Source organism: Myripristis murdjan, chromosome 21 (assembly GCF_902150065.1).
Source record: "Myripristis murdjan chromosome 21, fMyrMur1.1, whole genome shotgun sequence".
NCBI classification, from domain to species: domain Eukaryota; kingdom Metazoa; phylum Chordata; class Actinopteri; order Holocentriformes; family Holocentridae; genus Myripristis; species Myripristis murdjan.
This window is the reverse complement of record NC_044000.1, coordinates 22,035,636-22,054,016: the sequence shown is the minus strand read 5'-3', so window position 1 is coordinate 22,054,016 and position 18,381 is coordinate 22,035,636. Positions and strand designations below refer to the sequence as shown.

General features: G+C 41.6%; 1 protein-coding gene across 2 annotated transcripts in view; it reads left to right on the top strand.

Annotated features, from left to right (window-relative positions):
- The window catches only part of nalcn (sodium leak channel, non-selective), an 83,641-nt gene extending 65,381 nt beyond the window's left edge, over positions 1–18,260 (top strand). Inside the window, exons 19-44 of one of the 2 annotated variants that reach the window (XM_030080900.1) lie at positions 809–910; positions 1,074–1,143; positions 2,139–2,230; positions 2,514–2,636; positions 2,837–2,893; positions 3,654–3,774; positions 3,866–3,997; positions 4,720–4,887; positions 5,391–5,495; positions 6,787–6,893; positions 7,000–7,120; positions 7,223–7,321; positions 7,432–7,525; positions 10,403–10,509; positions 10,603–10,677; positions 10,790–10,909; positions 11,056–11,124; positions 11,241–11,389; positions 11,545–11,638; positions 11,926–12,058; positions 12,826–12,941; positions 14,043–14,200; positions 15,303–15,453; positions 15,617–15,763; positions 15,893–16,010; positions 17,236–18,260. In XM_030080900.1, the coding sequence (XP_029936760.1) occupies positions 809–910; positions 1,074–1,143; positions 2,139–2,230; positions 2,514–2,636; positions 2,837–2,893; positions 3,654–3,774; positions 3,866–3,997; positions 4,720–4,887; positions 5,391–5,495; positions 6,787–6,893; positions 7,000–7,120; positions 7,223–7,321; positions 7,432–7,525; positions 10,403–10,509; positions 10,603–10,677; positions 10,790–10,909; positions 11,056–11,124; positions 11,241–11,389; positions 11,545–11,638; positions 11,926–12,058; positions 12,826–12,941; positions 14,043–14,200; positions 15,303–15,453; positions 15,617–15,763; positions 15,893–16,010; positions 17,236–17,384 (2,977 nt within the window). In that variant the 3' untranslated portion in view covers positions 17,385–18,260. The remainder of the gene's footprint in view (positions 1–808; positions 911–1,073; positions 1,144–2,138; positions 2,231–2,513; positions 2,637–2,836; positions 2,894–3,653; positions 3,775–3,865; positions 3,998–4,719; positions 4,888–5,390; positions 5,496–6,786; positions 6,894–6,999; positions 7,121–7,222; positions 7,322–7,431; positions 7,526–10,402; positions 10,510–10,602; positions 10,678–10,789; positions 10,910–11,055; positions 11,125–11,240; positions 11,390–11,544; positions 11,639–11,925; positions 12,059–12,825; positions 12,942–14,042; positions 14,201–15,302; positions 15,454–15,616; positions 15,764–15,892; positions 16,011–17,235) is intronic. The other variant, XM_030080901.1, reaches the window with a different exon arrangement.
- Positions 18,261–18,381: the final 121 nt, after the last annotated feature.

Below are 18,381 nucleotides of genomic sequence, written 5' to 3'. Positions count from 1 at the left end.
TATTGCTAGAATTTGTCTCTATCACTCACACACTCGCTCATGCACACACACAAACATAGACTCACTTCAGACTCATTTACTTTTGTGATTAGGCAAATGGATAATTTGCTGTTTAGCATGACAGGCCTGGCACTAAGTACAGATTAGCTTGCCTGCGCCGGGTCCAAACTGGCTTCCTCTCTGGCACCCTCCTCTTTTGCACTGTCAATCTGAAAGACAGACAGTATATCAGTAGTCATCACACGTTCCGTCTAGCCCGTCATCTTCCACACATGCACGCATATACACGCTTAGTCTCACCACCACCATGTAAATAGACATGCAGCCAAACGTACACAATCACTCATACATGCCTATTGCCAATAAACGAATCACCAAGAGTGTCTATAAATGAGGTGTGCACATGCACACACACTGCTGATGCCCACAGTGTTATTAGCTCACTTCTGGTACATGACTCTGCTATTAGCCAGCACATACAGGAACGCCTAATCACAAAAACTGTCAAATGGAATGATGACAGGATCGGAGCCTGTTTCAAACTGGCAGCTTGGATGGCTGCGCATGTGGGTGTACAATGGTGCAGGACAGGCCAAAGAGAGCTTGTTAGCCAGAAAGATGACCGGGTCTGTCTGTGTTCCGATTGTCAGCTGGTTATCTCACTTTCTTAATGACGGGTAACAATGTGAAAGGGACCACAGTTGTATTCATTACACACTGATTTGTGTTTCTGGTCCTCATTCTATTGCAGAGGAAGAGAGGAAATACTGCCTTTTAGTGACAGGCTCTTTGTGTTTGCATTTCCCAGGGCTTGTACCAGACAACGCATGCTGAGTGGATCCTTTGAGGGACAGCCAGCCAAGGAGCGCTCCATACTCAGTGTGCAGCACCACATTCGCCAAGAGCGCAGGTCTGATACTTATGCATGTGCACGCAAACACACACACACTCGCACGCGCGCGCGCACACACACACACACACGCACACTCATACACACACACACAAGTGCAGTGACACACAGTGCAAGATAGATCTGAGCCTTTTCTCACATAGACTGTGCTTTCTGCCTATAGGTCTCTCAGACACGGCTCCACTAGCCAGAGGATCAGCCGAGGGAAGTCGCTGGAGACACTCACTCAGGATGTAAGCATACGCACTTTCACAATAAAGCTTAAGTCAGGCCTGTTATTTTGAAACCCACCCCAACTGTGGCCAAGGAAAGTTTGTCTAAACCCAACCCGAACCTGAACATCTTTTTAGTTCTGTTTTTTTCTCTCTGTTTCCAAGAGCTCCATATTTTTGATCCACATTTGACCAAGAGCAGCCAGCCATTTCCTTCTTTACCTCTTAAATTAAAATACTGCTTTAAAAAAATGTATTAATCAATACATGCATCAAGACAACATTTCTGGTCTTATTAAAATTATTAAACAACTGTATTTTGTTTTGTTTTGTTTTGTTTTTTCCAACTCAGTTGTTTTCTTTGCTGTGTCATGCCATGTTGAACAGTCCACTTTTGCACCAATGTAAACAGCACAACAAGCTCTTTTGTAAACTACCACACATGGTGCCAGACAAATCTGCCTATATATTAGGATATGCATATCCAGTGTTCACTTAAAATAAGCAAGAAAAAAGGTCAAATCTGAAACCCAAGGCTAAAAATTGGACAAAAGCCAGCCCATATAATTGAAATTGCTAGAAATTTCTGTTCTGTCTGCACCCAGCCCAACAGGAACAGATGGATCCCGTTGGGTTCAGGCAGACATCTCAAGCTCTAATTCACACACATACAGCACACATGAAGTCACTGCACAAAAATAAGTTTTGTTGCAAACTTAGTCACAGCACTTTGATCATTGAATCTTAATCCATGCAAATTCTTTTGAGACTCTGAAAAAGGGGGAGTTGGTCTCATAACTGGACTTTTATTCTTTGTGTTTTCATCCAGTTGGCCTAAAATGTATTAGAAGCAGAGAGTTTGCAAATTAATCCAGATGATTTTGTTTTGTTTAACATATGAAGTGATAGGAAGACAGATGTTGCACAGCAAACCATGTGTCACTGTCCACATTCATTAGGAGCTAATAGTGTGGACGTAGTGCACATATCTACTCACTTTCCCTTCTCATTCGCAGCATTCCAGCACAGTGCGATACCGAAATGCCCAGAGAGAAGACAGTGAGATCAAGATGATCCAAGAGAAGAAAGAGCAGGCAGAGATGAAACGGTATTTGCACACACTCCTACACACCTGCAGATACACACAGATTTATACAATGCCAAGTGCTAATCTATTTTCCTGACAAAAATGATGAGTGTTCCTAGAAAATACATAACAGTATACAATATATTTGTCCTGGTTGTGCAGTTTTAACAATGGCTTAATGAGGGGAAAACCATGGCAAATTAGCTTAAGCTGTAAATGTTATGATACATGGCATTAGAATAATTATGAAATGATCAGCATACCTCTGGTGTGACTTTCTCTGTGTGGTTGTGTTGCCGAGCAGGAAAGTCCAGGAGGAGGAGTTGAGGGAAAACCATCCTTACTTTGACAAGCCCCTCTTCATTGTGGGTCGAGAGCATCGCTTCAGGAATTTCTGCAGGATGATTGTCCGAGCTCGCTTCAATGCGTAAGATCCATCTTTTTTTTCTGAGTTAATATACATTGCATATAGCTGTTGTCTTAAAGCTACTATATAGCAGGCAACTTTGCACAATGGTAGTTATAAAAGGCAGTGAGAGAAAAAATATGAACTTAAGTATCCAGAAATTGTGTAACATGACGTCAGCTTCACTTCTTTGACATGTTTTCTTTTTTTTTTTAATCTAGATCCAAAACTGACCCCATAACCGGAGCGGTGAAAAACACCAAATACCACCAACTTTAGTAAGTCTAATTGAGTCAAGTTGAGCTCCCGTTGCTCTGTTAATTCAAAAACAGGGGATGACTTACAGTATTAATTCTGTGGCTTATTACAATGGCAGTCGTGCTTCCCCAAAACTGTGGTGAGGAATGAAAATTGCAAACTGTGATATAAATTTCAGTCATTTTACAGCCTAATTGTAATTCTGCAAAGCACGGAGTCAGATTATGAAAGTGAGAGGCAGTCCTTCCCATCAGATACTGCTGGTGCTGCAGGACTTTAACAGACATTCTGCTGCTGTAGGGGAGATTTGGCCTTACACACACATACAAACACACACACACACGCATACACACACATATACACACACACATGCACACACACAAAGACATGCATACATGCATACAAATTCACTTTCTGATCCCCACACTCCTCTTCTCTTCTCCTCTTCTCTTCTCTTCTCCTCTTCTCTTCTCTTCTCTTCTCTTCTCTTCTCTTCTCTTCTCTTCTCTTCTCCTCTCTTCTCTTCTCCTCTCTTCTCTTCTCTTCTCTTCTCTTTTGCTCTCTTCTCTTTTCCTCTCTTCTCTTCTCCATTCTTCTGTCTCACCACAGTCCTTAAATGATCCCTGAGTGTGTGCAGTTTTGCAAGCCAACTAGTTAATGCAGTTTTTGTCGTGCTCTGTCTAAATCGTGATCAAACTCATATGCTTGCTTGTGTATGTGTGTGTGTGTGTGTGTGTGTGTGTGTGTGCGTGTGTGTGTGTCTGTGTCTGTGTCCTGCAGTGATCTCCTGGGCCTAGTCACGTATCTGGACTGGGTGATGATTGTAGTGACCATCTGCTCTTGCATCTCGATGATGTTTGAGTCACCCTTCATGAGGGTGATGGAAGAACCCACGTTGCAGGTTGTAAACTGGATAGATGGATGGTTGCATTTGTTGGGTGAACGAAAGAACGAATAAACAGTGAATAGACTAATATTGCTCTGTGTTTCAGATCGGGGAGTATGTGTTTGTGATCTTCATGAGCATTGAGCTCAACCTGAAGATCATGGCCGACGGTCTGTTCTTCACACCTACGGCTGTCATCAGAGACTTTGGCGGAGTCATGGACATCTTCATCTACCTAGTAAGAATGGGCTCTTCCACCTTGAATTCAAAAGCTCTTTCAGTATGCTGTTACCATGTTGGTGAAACCATATTGGAAAAAAACCTGCAGCAGTGTCAAATCTTGCATCGATAAGTGTGACGTCTTGATAGGTTCTTTTTATTTATTTATTTATTCCCTCTGGCAGTCTCTTAAGGCTGTCTCAAAGTTTAGTGAATCATAAAAGGCTGCGAGAGCTGTGCTTGATTACATTTGTGGCTAATGAGCATGTGGCTAAATGTGTGAAAATCACCACATCATCTGGTTTGAATGCCAAACGACCATTATTTCATGTGTTGTCAGCTACCAGTTGGTGTTCTTCTTTTATCTTTCCAAAATAAGTCCATTTTATTGTATACAGCTAATTTGCATATTCATTATCCAGTGCGGTGTGTTGCATGATAGCAATGGCTCTTAAAGAACTGTTTAGTTTAGGGATGGGGGATAGATTTAGTTTATGTTCTGTTTAACTGCAGTAGAACATAGCATCTGTTTTCTGGTAGATTGCAATGCTGGAGAGGGACTGTTTGAAGCTCTTAATGTTAGTCAAAATGAACTGAGCTTACTTAAATGGCAGCATTAAGTTAAAGAGCACTCTGCGACATGAACACATGGCAGCCATAAGATGTATGTAGTAACAGCGTTCCTGCAGGAACACAGCAGCAGCAGCACACCCTAACCCCTCTGTCCTGTGGTTGCTGTAGGTCAGTCTGATCTTCCTGTGCTGGCTGCCTCCTAACGTCCCTCCTGAGTCTGGGGCTCAGCTGTTGATGATGCTGCGCTGCCTGCGTCCGCTCAGGATCTTCAAATTGGTGCCCCAGATGAGGAAGGTGGTGCGGGAGGTTCTCAAGGGGTTCAAGGAGATTTTCCTGGTGAGTGACCATGAGCACATACTCTGAATCACAAGCACCTAGACACAGACAGGCATCCACAAACACACTTAATCATTACCTCCACACTCATCAAGATCCACATCACGATCTTATAAGTTGAAAACAGCACCTAATATATTACATAATGAAATTGCACTTAGGAAATAATAACTTCTGATTAATCTAGTAATGCGATGTTAGTAAATTATCCAGGAAATTAGATGTCCAACCCATTTAGCGAGAGATTTTATTTCATTTTGACAAGTTATTACATTATGTGGCAGTTATTGCTATACACTATCAGTTACTGCACAGCAGGATTATTCTTTTCTCCCATGGCAGACTGCAGTAGTTGCTGATTTTCTGTGGGTGTAATTAGGATTCTTTACTTTCAGGGCACTCTGATGTCCTTCTCTTGCCCTCGCAACACCAGGGATGTTGAACTATGTGGGAAAGTTCTGGCTGCTTTTAACTCTTGATTGATTGTCTTCTCAAACAAACAGGTTTCCATTCTGCTCCTCACGCTAATGCTGGTGTTTGCAAGCTTTGGAGTTCAACTGTTTGCTGGAAAGCTGGCCAAGTGCAACGACCCCCATATCCTCAAACGGGTACAGTATGAAACAAACTTACTAAAGATACTCTGTGTGGGGAAGTACAAATCGAAAAAGAGTGAGTAGAAGTCGTATTCCTTGTATGATCAATAATCCAATAGTTCCACTCATCCTGTTCTCTCAAGAAAAAAAAAAAATCTTTGCAGGACCAGGAATCGGATCACTAAGCTTGTGTCACAGCACACTATTCTTTGATGCCTTTTAGAATGGTTATAGTAATGTGCTTAAGCGGTTCAACATAGACTCTTTTTGGTGCTTTAAAGAATCCCTTAAGAAAGTAAAAAAAAAATCCTGTATTAAAAAAAAGAACCACATTTTTTTTTTTTTTTTCTTTGTAGCCCCCATCCCCTCCCACCATGGTGTATTGCATTGCATGCCTGACAGACAGGGACATCTGTGTGTCTGTCTGTGTGTACACATTGTTGTGTACCCAATAATTTGAGAATGCCACATGATAGAAACTTCACTCTTCACTTTACTTACAACCAGTTTCATCATGTCAAGCAGATGATGTGCATTACTGTGATTATTAATGAGGAAAAACTCATTTTCTTGAAGCCACTGAAAACGGCGCTGTGCCTTAAGATACAGAGATCTTATTAATGAAACCCATGTGTTATGTCAGGACAAGTATGTGACATAGAATATTTGCTAATTAAGGCATTTGTCAGCTCAATTAATGACCTCATTAGTGTAACTTGTTAGGTTTCATATATCATCATTTTCATGGTGGGATATTAGGCAGCTCAAGTGCTAGTTTATCTTATTTTTACAAATAAGATGGGTTTGGTTGCACCAGCTGGACATACGCTGGATGTAGTAATGTGTAGAATCAATACTTGTTGCACCATCCAGGTATAGTACTATATCTGGGTCCAATTACCTGCCTCAGGTTATGTGTATGCTGGAAATTGCTGACTAGTTTGTGATCTGTTGGCTGTCTGGTCTGTGACACATTTGCTGTCACTGTCTGTGGTGTTGAATTGGCGCACTAAGCGTGACTGTCATCCAATTCTGCTATGAAAATTGATTTTGGTTACTGCCAATTTCAAACTGTGGTAGACTGTCCTACAGTTTTCAATTCACATGGGTGGACATAGCTAAGTCTGGGGTAGGGCTTACACCCAACTTTTTGACGTCCAGCTGGCGCAACCAACACAAGGTCTTTTGAGTCATTCTGTTTGAACATGCGACTACATTACAGCCTTTGAACAAGCCTTTTCTTTTCTGTGTGTACTGCTCATGCCAATTGTACCTCCTTTATGTGTTTAACTGTGATCGGTTGCAGGAGGACTGTCATGGTATATTCAGAATAAATGTCAGCGTTTCCAAAAACCTCAACCTGAAATTGAGAGCTGGAGAGAAGAAACCAGGCTTCTGGGTACCTAGAGTCTGGTATGATTGCCTACTTTTTGAAAAGGCTGCTTTTAATACTGTTCAAGTTCTCATTTCTGATTACTTACCTACCAATGTTATATATTTTTATGCTGTTCTCTCCAAGGGCCAACCCTCGTAATTTCAACTTTGACAATGTGGGAAATGCCATGCTGGCTCTGTTTGAAGTGCTGTCACTTAAAGGCTGGGTGGAGGTCCGAGATGTCATTATTCACCGCGTTGGACCGGTACCAATCTTTTCTTTTCTTTTTTTTTTCCATTATTAACTCCTGCATAGTAAAGTGTAGTTGTTTTCCAAGAAAGTATATTTGTACATCTGTGCCTTGCAGATCCATGGCATCTACATCCATGTCTTTGTGTTTCTGGGGTGTATGATCGGACTCACTCTGTTTGTGGGCGTCGTTATCGCAAACTTCAATGAGAACAAGGTCAGAGCCTCATGTATCTCTCTCTCTCTCGAAAGATCTCCCATCTGTGGGCTGCAGGTGAAAGGATGACAGCAGTGTGTTTAAGTGTATTGTCTGTTTCCCATCAACAGGGCACTGCTCTGCTGACCGTAGACCAGAGAAGATGGGAGGATCTGAAGAGTCGACTGAAGATTGCCCAACCTCTACACCTGCCCCCACGCCCAGGTAGTTACACACATATTAGGACACACGCATACAGCCACACGCAGTCAATCTGAGTTTGCACAGTGCCTATGTGCTTTTTTATGCCTCTGTGCCATCAACAGCCATGGCAGGAGGCAGCATGTTTCCAGGTTGTCTGTCCGTCCGCAGCTCTGCCTGTATGTCTCAGGAATGGCTTGAGACAATTTCAAATTTGCCACAAACGTCCACTTGGACTCATGGATGAACTTATTCAATTTTTGTGGTCCAAGTTCAAGGTCAAGATCACTGTTACCTCACGTTCATCCCGTTTTCATCAATGTAATATCTCAGGAACACCTGGAAGAAATTTCATTACATCTGGCACAAATGCCCACTTGGACAGAAAAGACATTTTAGCCATAACTCAGTTTCACACAAATGTCTAATAGGATAAAATGATGACGCCATAACATTTTATATCCAAAAGGTCAAAGTTAAGCTTCACTGTGACACATCTTAGTGTTTTGCAAAAACATTTTTCTGACCCTTTTTCAGCACCTTAGCTCAGCATTTTCACTTCACTTCCTCTCCCTGGATGACAATCAGGACAGGGGCCTCCTGTTCCTCTGGTTGTCCACCACAAGCTCTTTGGCTCATTTGCTGATAGTAAGCTTTGCACAATGTGACAAAGCTCTCTATCAGTCTTCTGTACATATTATATGAGTCTGGACAGACATGGATGTAAACTGCATCTTGACTTGTTGGCAGAGGCATAAACAGCAAGGCAGTATTTCTAGTTTGTGCCTGTGCATTGTTAAGCAGCGCTTGCGTGATTAATGCAGATTTAATGAGTCCCTGTTTTTCATTGAGGAATATGATTCATCCTCCACAGTATATTCATCAACCACATGATGATACCATGGGGGCAGTAATGTTAAAACTCTGTGTAGGAAGACAGGCGATAACCTTGACAGATCAGGCACTGAATCATGCATGTTAAAGCCCTCTGCTGGAAATGTATTGGCTGAGTTTCCAAAGCTTAGAGGCAGTAAGCTGTCCATACTGTATCCACATTGAGTTACTTTCTATCCCTGAGGGCAGTAACCAATATCTTTGCAGAAGCTACTTTCATTTAATATACAAACAAACCCTGTATATGTTCCTGTCAATTACATTTCAACATGGGAATACATCCATACCATTTCTTTTTCCATCTGTGATTTGAGCAAAGGAAGTGTGGGTAATACTGTCTGTCACAGTGCCTCTTCATTTAGTTCAGTCCTGGAAATAGCAGAAAATCACTGGCTTCAGTTTTAGTCCGCAGCTCTGCTGACACCAGCAGCATCAACCGGACTCTGATCCACATCCAAGGGCCCTCAGCACCGGTGCCACTCACTCACCACTAGCAGATCAAAGCAGCACTGAGCTGGCCTAAACTCACATCACCCTACTCAAAGTACTTGCAAGAAGACTTTACTCGGTCTCAAAGGTCAGCAATTAGACATAATTACAGTGCCAGAAATGCACTGTTGCTGAATGAGACATGCACAATGTACAGCCCACACTATTATCATTAGCTGTAAAAACCGGTAAGTGTGTGCAATCATAGCCGGTGGCTCATCCAAAAGAATCCCCTTTGGTAAAAAAAATAAGCCTGAAAAACAGTGAGTCAATCAGGAGAATATGAACTAGTCATCATGACTTTATGAACCAAATAAACAGATGGTGTTCTGAATAATCATCCTATCCCTTTTAACCACCTTATCTATATCAAATAAAACTACTTTCTCCTTTTAAATCTTAAATGTCACAGGGAACACTACTGTAGCCTATCATTCACGTGAAAACTAGCTTAATGCAAATCACATGCTTATCAGATGAGAGCATTAGGGCAAGTAATTTAAAATTGTTTATGATGATTGAATGTCATACATGCAGGCAACACCTCTGATCTTTTAGTCACACCTTTTATTGATGATAGCGTAAGCGTAATGTTGCCTGTACATGCCATGCATTTCTAATTTTACAAATCTTACCGTACAAAGCTATTTTGAACAGTGAGTATGCCTATCAGTTGAAAAGAAAACAAAAACATCATTGCAGTGTGTATTTCATCAGATACTAAATATGCTTACAAAAAATCCCAAATCCCAAACACATTTGCTCTCTCATCTCCAATTACTGCTAGAAATAGAAACAGAGTAGCAAATTCTTAAGATTTTCTCTATGTAACTCTATACTATAACTGATTATGATAATGATTATTATCATTATACATTATTTTAAATTATACTAATAATAATTATTATTATTGTTGTTCTGTATGTTACATGGAACAATCTTTATTTTTATCATGAAACTGTGTAAATGACAAATCTTTCAGCAAAGACATTGGACAGTCTGTCATTATATTCCATAGTCCTACTTATTTATTACCATCATAACACCCCATGAAAATGACTCTACAAAAAGGAAAGTACATGTAAAGGTTACATATCAGTATCACTGTGAAGCACAAAGAGCGGCTGCCTCACTGATACTTTATGTCCATATGGTAAACCAGTGCCATCTGCAGGTCAGTAGGGGTTATAACCACAGGTTCAGGCATGTGAGAGTTAAAAGATGACCATCAGCTGTCACATATAGATCACTACCACTGTCAGTTCAGACATGTCTTATTCAGTTGATCAAAATCTTACAGTCACTCAACATATGAACATGTAGATGCTTGCCACCACTGCCAAGCATTAAAGCTGAAAAAAAAAAAAAAAAAAAAAATCATTAAAGTAATGCTTACATCAGCTGTTCCTTCCCTAATTGCCTGAAAGTGTTGGCATAAATTCTGAATAATTTCCATAAGGAATGGCTGTGCTGCTGTGTGTGATTTAGTAAATCTTTGGGTTCTTATCTTCCTGGCAGAGAATGGAGGTTTCCGGGCAAAGATGTATGACATTACCCAGCACCCCTTCTTCAAACGGGGCATCGCTGTGCTGGTGTTGGCCCAGTCAGTACTGCTCTCAGTCAAGGTAAATCCACACATTGCCATCGATTGCATCATGTTAATTCACTGATGCCTGTTCCTATAAATGTGATTATACTTGTTATGTGTTTTTTTCCAGTGGGATGTAGATGATCCAGTGACAGTTTCCCTTGCCACCATGTCAGTGGTCTTCACCTTCATCTTTGTCCTGGAGGTGAGCCTGTTTTCATGTGTCTACTCAGCGACTCAACTGTTTCCAGTCTCTGCTTAGATTTTTTTTTTTCCTCTGACATTTTGTCTGATGTTACTTCTTGGCGTTCATCCAGGTGACGATGAAGCTGATAGCCATGTCTCCAGCGGGTTACTGGCAGAGTCGGCGGAATCGCTATGACCTACTGGTCACATCACTGGGGGTCATCTGGATAGTCCTGCACTTTGCCTTACTGGTAAGACAACAATTACTGACACACACACACACACATACACACACAGCACCCTATACTACAGTATATGGGAATACTGAACTAATCAGTGTTACAAGAATGTCAAATTTTCCTAAATACAATGAGCACTGTACAATTCCTCCCCTTAGAATGCATATACCTACATGATGGGCACTTGTGTGATTGTCTTCAGATTCTTCACCATATGTGGGAAGCATGTAAGTATAATTTGTTGTCCAAAACATGCTCAATACACTGTGTTCTGCAATGAGATACTAGGTTCTAAAACCAAAAAATGTTCATCTCTGTGTGTGTGTGTGTGTGGTGTACGTAGGTTACATTGAAGATGCTGCTGTTGACCGTGGTGGTCAGCATGTATAAGAGCTTCTTCATCATCGTGGGCATGTTCCTCCTTCTCCTCTGCTATGCATTTGCTGGCGTCGTTCTCTTTGGAACTGTCAAATATGGAGAGAACATCAACCGGTAACAACTGAATCTACTATTTCTAGAATTATGTATTACCGTTATTAAGCTGCTTGCCTTCCCTAATAACCTGTCCTTTTATAAATGACTCAGTCTAAAACACAGCTTGGTACAACTGCCTGACTCTTGTGTGACTATGTCTCCCCTAATGGCAGGCATGCCAACTTCTCCACAGCGGGCAAGGCTATCACTGTTCTTTTTCGTATTGTCACGGGAGAAGATTGGAATAAAATAATGCATGACTGCATGGTAAGATAGCCCATGGGTCCAGCACACTCACACATTCACTGTAATAACATTTACATGGCCCAGGGAGTACATCATCATTTCCCTTCCAGGAAAACACATACTGTATAACTTATATTCAGTATTAAACACATTTTATGGTACATTTGGCACCTTTTATGTGGTACATTTTAGAGTGGAAGGTCTTTAGAACTCTATTTGTGTGTGGGTGTGTGTGTGTGTGTGATGGTTTTGCTCTGGAGAGTCCCATATGTTGATGTGAGATTTGTTTTGGTTGTCTCCCTCCCCAGGTGCAGCCCCCGTTCTGTACCCCGGATAAACACCGCTACTGGGAGACAGACTGTGGCAACTATGCGGGAGCCCTCATGTACTTCTGCTCTTTCTATGTCATCATAGCCTACATCATGCTCAACCTTCTTGTGGGTCAGTATATGTGTGTGTATGTGCACTGTAATAAAGAACGATATGCTCTCATCAGCCAGGCCAATATTTCATTTCCTGCTGTATGTGATGCAAGCCTGAGGAGCTCATAAAGCACAATAAGCCTTGTCATCTTTCCTAGGACAGAGTTTAACGCTGCCATTAGAGCTTATCATTGGCACAATAATCAAACCCTTCCATGCAGAAATTATTACCTTTCTCCCATGTCATAGGCCACCTTATAGTGAGGAGCAGAGAGAGAGGGGGAGACAGAGAGAGAGGAATGGAGAAGCCATGTGCAAAATCAAAATGAGCATGAGTTTTGGACATGAGCCAAAAACCATCTCTCCCCCATCATTTTGAATATGATCTACAGTGCATGTGTATTCTCCTGGTTTTATGGCCTGTTGCACTGGTTGATGAGGTGAATGTACTGACAGAATACAGGACCATATTTGTTGTCCCATGGGTTACAGTACTTAACAGTCTGGTTTACAATCAACCCGTCATTGTGATGTGATCCATTTAGTCACCCAGAACAACATTAGCCTGGGCGCTAACTCATTACAGCCGCTGTCATCCTGCCAAATGAGCACTTATCCCTCAAAAAAGCGCAATTACAGCTGTTCGAACAACTCTTATTGATTTTGATACAAACACAGACGTCTTGTGAATCTAAAAATGAAACCAACTTCAACACAACGTAGATGTTACCATTTTTAAGAAACAATCATTCTGTGTGTTAATACCTCTCCTCCGTATTGCTGCAGCCATCATCGTGGAGAACTTCTCTCTTTTCTATTCCACCGAGGAGGATCAGCTGCTGAGCTACAATGACCTAAGACACTTTCAGATCATCTGGAACATGGTGGATGACAAACGAGAGGTAAGAGAAGAAGAATTAAAGGGAGGATTAGGAGAGGATAGGGGATGATGGTTCTAAGACCGGCCTGTTCAACTGGTGGCCCACAGGCCGTGTCTGGGCCAGGAGCAATTTACATGTGGCCTAGCGAGGTTGAATTAAATAGACTATTATAATAGCAGTTTTAATTGTCATATTATTTTATGAATTAATGTAATTAATGTAATGCAGTGTCATTGTGAAGCCTAAGTAGTTACAGTTCGGCGAGCATGGCCTAAAATCTGTAAGCAGTCAGGCAGCAAAACCAGCGTGAGAAACATATCAACGTTTCTCATGTGATGGAATTCCTACCATGCCTAGTAGTTTTTCAAAACATCTGGAAGATATGTCTTCCCTGAAACATAAAATTGACAATGAAAACCATCGGTTTAACTTTTTTTTAGGTTTTACTGTTATTGCCACTTGTCATGATGCTGTGTGATAGCTCTTTTCTATTCTGTTTCTGTACTCTGTGATCTGCCTGGGTCAGATATATGACTTAAAAATATAAGTTTGTTTGTTTTTTATTATTATTATTTAAAAAGTACAACAATAAACATTGCTATTTTTTACTACATTAATTTGCATTTGTTTAAAATTTGTCATTACCAAAACCTCGGTTTTGGTTTTTCAGTAGGCTGCTGAAAATGTCTGACCCATCTACATTTCCTGGTTTTAAAATCTGTCCCAAATGAGTTTGTAATTGAATAGCCCTGTTGTAAGAGTACATAAAGGAAGGAAACAGAGCTGTGAGCGAAGGATATAAAAAGCAGGACAGGGACTAATGAGAAGAGGAAGAGGGAATGAAAGAAAGGAAGAGCAAAGGTAATGAGAACAGTGGGTGGTGGATTAAAAATTGAGGACTCCCATCTATCCATTATGATCTGGATATAGCCCTACTATTACGACTGATTGCGCTACTGGTTAAGGCTGATCTGTGAACCATCAGATCCCACTCATCGTCACTCTCATCGGCAGTTCAGTATAGTGATAATGAGGTTTGGCTGAGTCGGTGCACTGCAGGCGCGAGTCAGTTCCCCGTTCACCGCACGCCCCTCTGACCTCTCTCGCTCCCTCTTTCCTCAGGGTGTGATCCCGACGTCCAGGGTGAAGTTCCTCCTGCGTCTGCTCAGAGGCAGATTGGAGGTGGACCTGGACAAGGACAAGTTGCTGTTTAAGCACATGTGCTATGAGATGGAGAGGCTACACAACGGGGGCGACGTAACCTTCCACGATGTGCTCAGGTGTCCATGGGCCACCTCCCACAAACACAAACACACACACACACACACACACACACCCATACACAAACAAGACAGACCAGCAGAGGCTTTGATTAACACCACTGTATGCTTGTCAAGGATCCACTCCACACAACCTGAGTGTAATACACAGTGCTAATTACTGTGAAGCTGCTGTCACATCAAAATACTTTCATCATTTCATGCCATTTTACCTTCAGATATCAACACCAGTAAACAATGTTTTTATGTACCTGGTGATGACATGTTCATTGTGCCAACTGAGATGCCCAACATCTTTAATGTTTGTTATGGAGCAACAATGTGTGGAAGGTTTGGAATGTCACATTTAAATTTGGCTGTGAAGTTTGCACTGGGCCAGATTTCAGGTATATAAAACATACACCCATCATAGCATCCTAAGTCACAAAGTGGAGCTGCAGCACAGAAGCACATCCCATCCCTGCTAATTGAGACACTGTAGATTTGCCTCGTTTAGCCAAATGAAATTCTGATGTAAGGTGTAATAGATAGAAAACTTGCTCATAAAAAAAAAAAAAAACAGCGAACATGCATTTTGTCCAGAGAAAGCTGGACTGACCAACAAAGGCTGAAGCTCTTCAACACCTCCAGTCCACCAGGCTCATAGGGGCGTTTCACACTGCACTTTACCTGGGGCTAACAGCTCCCTGAGCCTTAGGGAGCTGGTAGCCCCAGGCTAAGAAAGCTTTCACACTGGCACAATCCTGCCTCATTCCAAAGTTGGCTAACCCCGAGTTTTGCCTAGGGCTTGCTGGCCCTGCTGCAGAGCAGGGTTAGCCCCGAGTTAGCCCAGGGCTTAGTTAGCCTAGGGCTCAGGAGCTCAGGTGTGAAAACAGGTTTAGAGGACCTAATTTAAGTGCCAAAGATGTCATTACGTTTCATGATTTATTATATGATCTTCAGAATTCAGTTACCTCTTGCTGCCATTTGAGGCCGCCAACGTGCAAAGATGCCATGACCAGCTTTAGCGTAGTAGCTTTATCATCATGCCCCGCAGAATCTGCCTTCCTAATGATTGTGTGTGTGTGTGTGTGTGTGTATGTGTGTGTGTGTGATCCTGCAGTATGTTGTCATACCGCTCAGTGGACATTAGAAAGTCTCTCCAGCTGGAGGAGCTGTTGGCCAGGGAACAGTTGGAGTACACCATTGAAGAAGAGGTGGCCAAGCAGACCATACGCATGTGGCTCAAGAAGTGCCTGAAACGCATCCGTGCGGTAAGACCCTCAGCATGGTGGAAGAAACACACACACACACACTATACATTAGTGATGATACAAAGGCCCAGACACACAAAATATATGATGAACAAACACATTCCCATGGTGCTCTAATGCAAGCAGACACACTCATTCACCCCATGTGTCTGTGTGCTTGTAGAAACAGCAGTCATTTAGCATCATCCACAGTTTGAGAGAGAGCCAACAGCAGGAGTTGAGCCGCTTGCTCAACCCCCCCAGCATAGAGACCACCGTGCCCAGTGAAGACCACAATGCTAACAACCCCGACAACCCCTCACAGCCTGAGGTGAGGCGCTACACACCTATACATGCACACACACTCGCACACACTCACAGCTTGATGTGCAGCAAGCGCATCGCATCATCTGCAGGTGTGAGCTCACCCTGCTGAAACAAAGGGTTTTTCTTTGTTTAGCTGAGCGATCTCCAGCAGCTCCTGAGCCCCACCCTGTCAGACAGAGGATGCTACAGGCAGGACTCCTCTGACTTGGGCCGACCGCAGAGGAAGGTGGGACAGTGGCGACTGCCCCCAGGTTAGTGGATCTCCTCTGTCTGGTTGTTGCATCTGCAGACTACTCTAGTATAAACAGCACTTGTCTTTTTACCATGAAAGGTTTAATATGAAAGTTTTCCAAATAATATTTAAATAAAAATAATACACCCACAGGATTCTATTAATATGCCGAACAATATGGTATTGCTTTTCCTGAAAAGGTATAACCTGATTATATTTAATTGCGATTAAATTATCATAATAGTATATTGAAACAAAATTGTATTAAAAAATTTAACAAATTTAATTGTAATAAAATATTTTTGTAATAAAGTATTTAATAAAATATTTTTGTAGGGGTCTTAAGCCCCACACATCTCTATGCCCAATGCAGGGTCATACGTCACCAGCCTATTCATTTTCTTTGTTGTTCCCAGAGGAGAAATCCTAGGCTGCCATTCAGATTTTAGCAAAAGCTGAAGCAGCTAGTGAGTGCCCTTGTCAAGAAGAGACACTAGAAAATAAAAAAAATTAAAAACACTATTTTTTTTAGTCATGAATTCCATTTTCAAACTTGAGGCAGGACAAGAATCAACATAAAGTCAGCATTAGATCATTAGAGAGCGCTGAGGGATTTGAAAAAGTTCAATGCTGAGGCAGAGTTGGCTATTTCTCTTCTTGACAGGTAGGTTATTGAACCACGCAAGTCAGTTAAGAGCAAATTCTAATTCACAGAGAAGTGCTGGCAAGAGACCAAAGGCCTCTTGATGAGGAATTTGTGGGGAAGAAGACAAAAAAAAACAAAAAAAAAAACAGGTTGATGAAGTAAGACTAGCACTTTGCTGAAGGTAACAGATAAAAGCCGTAATACTGAAAGAAAGCACAGACTTCAACTAGAAAGAACGCACTTAAGGACTGAGAGAGCAAATAGCACAACAAATAACGATCAACAACAAGGACACCGCTGAAATCAATTAAAATGTGCGATAAAAGCAGGCGGCAGCACTGGTTGAGAAGTTAGAGCAGCTTACTGACAAACAGCTGCATGTGTGGCGGGGAATGAGATGGAGTCCTTGAGGGCAGACAGGAAGAGATTAAACTGGCCAGTGTCCATTTCCAGTGTCTTTGAATTTCGTTCAGTGATCTGAAATGAGCGGCCAAAGGAGGTTTGAACTCTGGCGACGTTTAGCGTTACGTGACCTACAGTAGTGTTACAGAGTGCTGATTTAATCTGTAACACATTTTCCTGTGTGTGTTTGTGCCAGGTCGCACAAACAAAAGTGTCAGACCCATCGGGTGTACGATGAACCTTGTCAATGACGAGGCTTCATCAGGGTCAGAGGTGAAGAAGTGGTGGACCCGGCAGCTAACAGTGGAGAGCGACGAGAGCGGCGATGACCTCATCGACATTTAAGGAATGGGGCGCTGGGAATCCTACAGTCTGTGTGGGAGAAGAGCCTTGACTTTCCAGCAGTCTTGTTTAGCTTCATTTCCACTTCACCTCCTTTTATCAAGTCATAATGCACACATTTTCTCATATAATATGTTCTTTTCTATCCAGGTTGGAAATTGGCCTGAATGCTGGCTTGATTTGACACACACTAAAGTGAAAATTTCACACTTCTAGCTTATGTATTTTTTATTTTCCTATGTGATTTCCACACATTTCAATTGTGAAGTTGTTCTATGCAGTACAGGCGGTGTTGGAGCAGACTTTGTAGTGTGGAGTAAAAGCTCTACATTCTGGCAGGGAGGGCTACTTTTGTTGGATTTTAGCAAATGAACCAAGAAGCTGCTACTGTATGTGTTTTCTACTGTTTCACGTCAACTATGACCAAGATTCACTAAACATGAAATGAGATCCAGCACCGCGGCTGTCGAATTTAGAGCAGTAATTATTGTTTGAATTTCAGTGGTGTTTCTGCAGCTGCTTTAATTTGTGGTGTCCCTCCATTTCAACACTTTGTCTCTGTTCTTAGCCCATGTTTGTTGTGCCAATTATGTCTCTTCAGCGCTTCAGTATTTATCATATATAAATATACATTTTCTTGTAATCACTTTATAATAAATCCAGGGGGTCTTGTTCTTAAATACTGTAGGACAAGCAAATGAAAACACAATATAGATTCATGACTGTGAATGTAATTTAAAAAAAAAAAGGTTATACGTTATCTCTTATCTTATGTGATTGTGTGGTCAAAAATTATAATATATTTTATAAATTATATAAATTGTTTTGCTTTATATAAAGTATTCAATTGTTCTAATAAAGGCCTACACTGTTTAGGCATCTATGAGCAAAAGAAATGTGTGTGAATTTTTTTCTGACTTGGAAACTGCCTACACTCATCACACAAAATTTTTAGTGGACATTTTGGAATCGACATGATATAAGTATGATCACAGACACA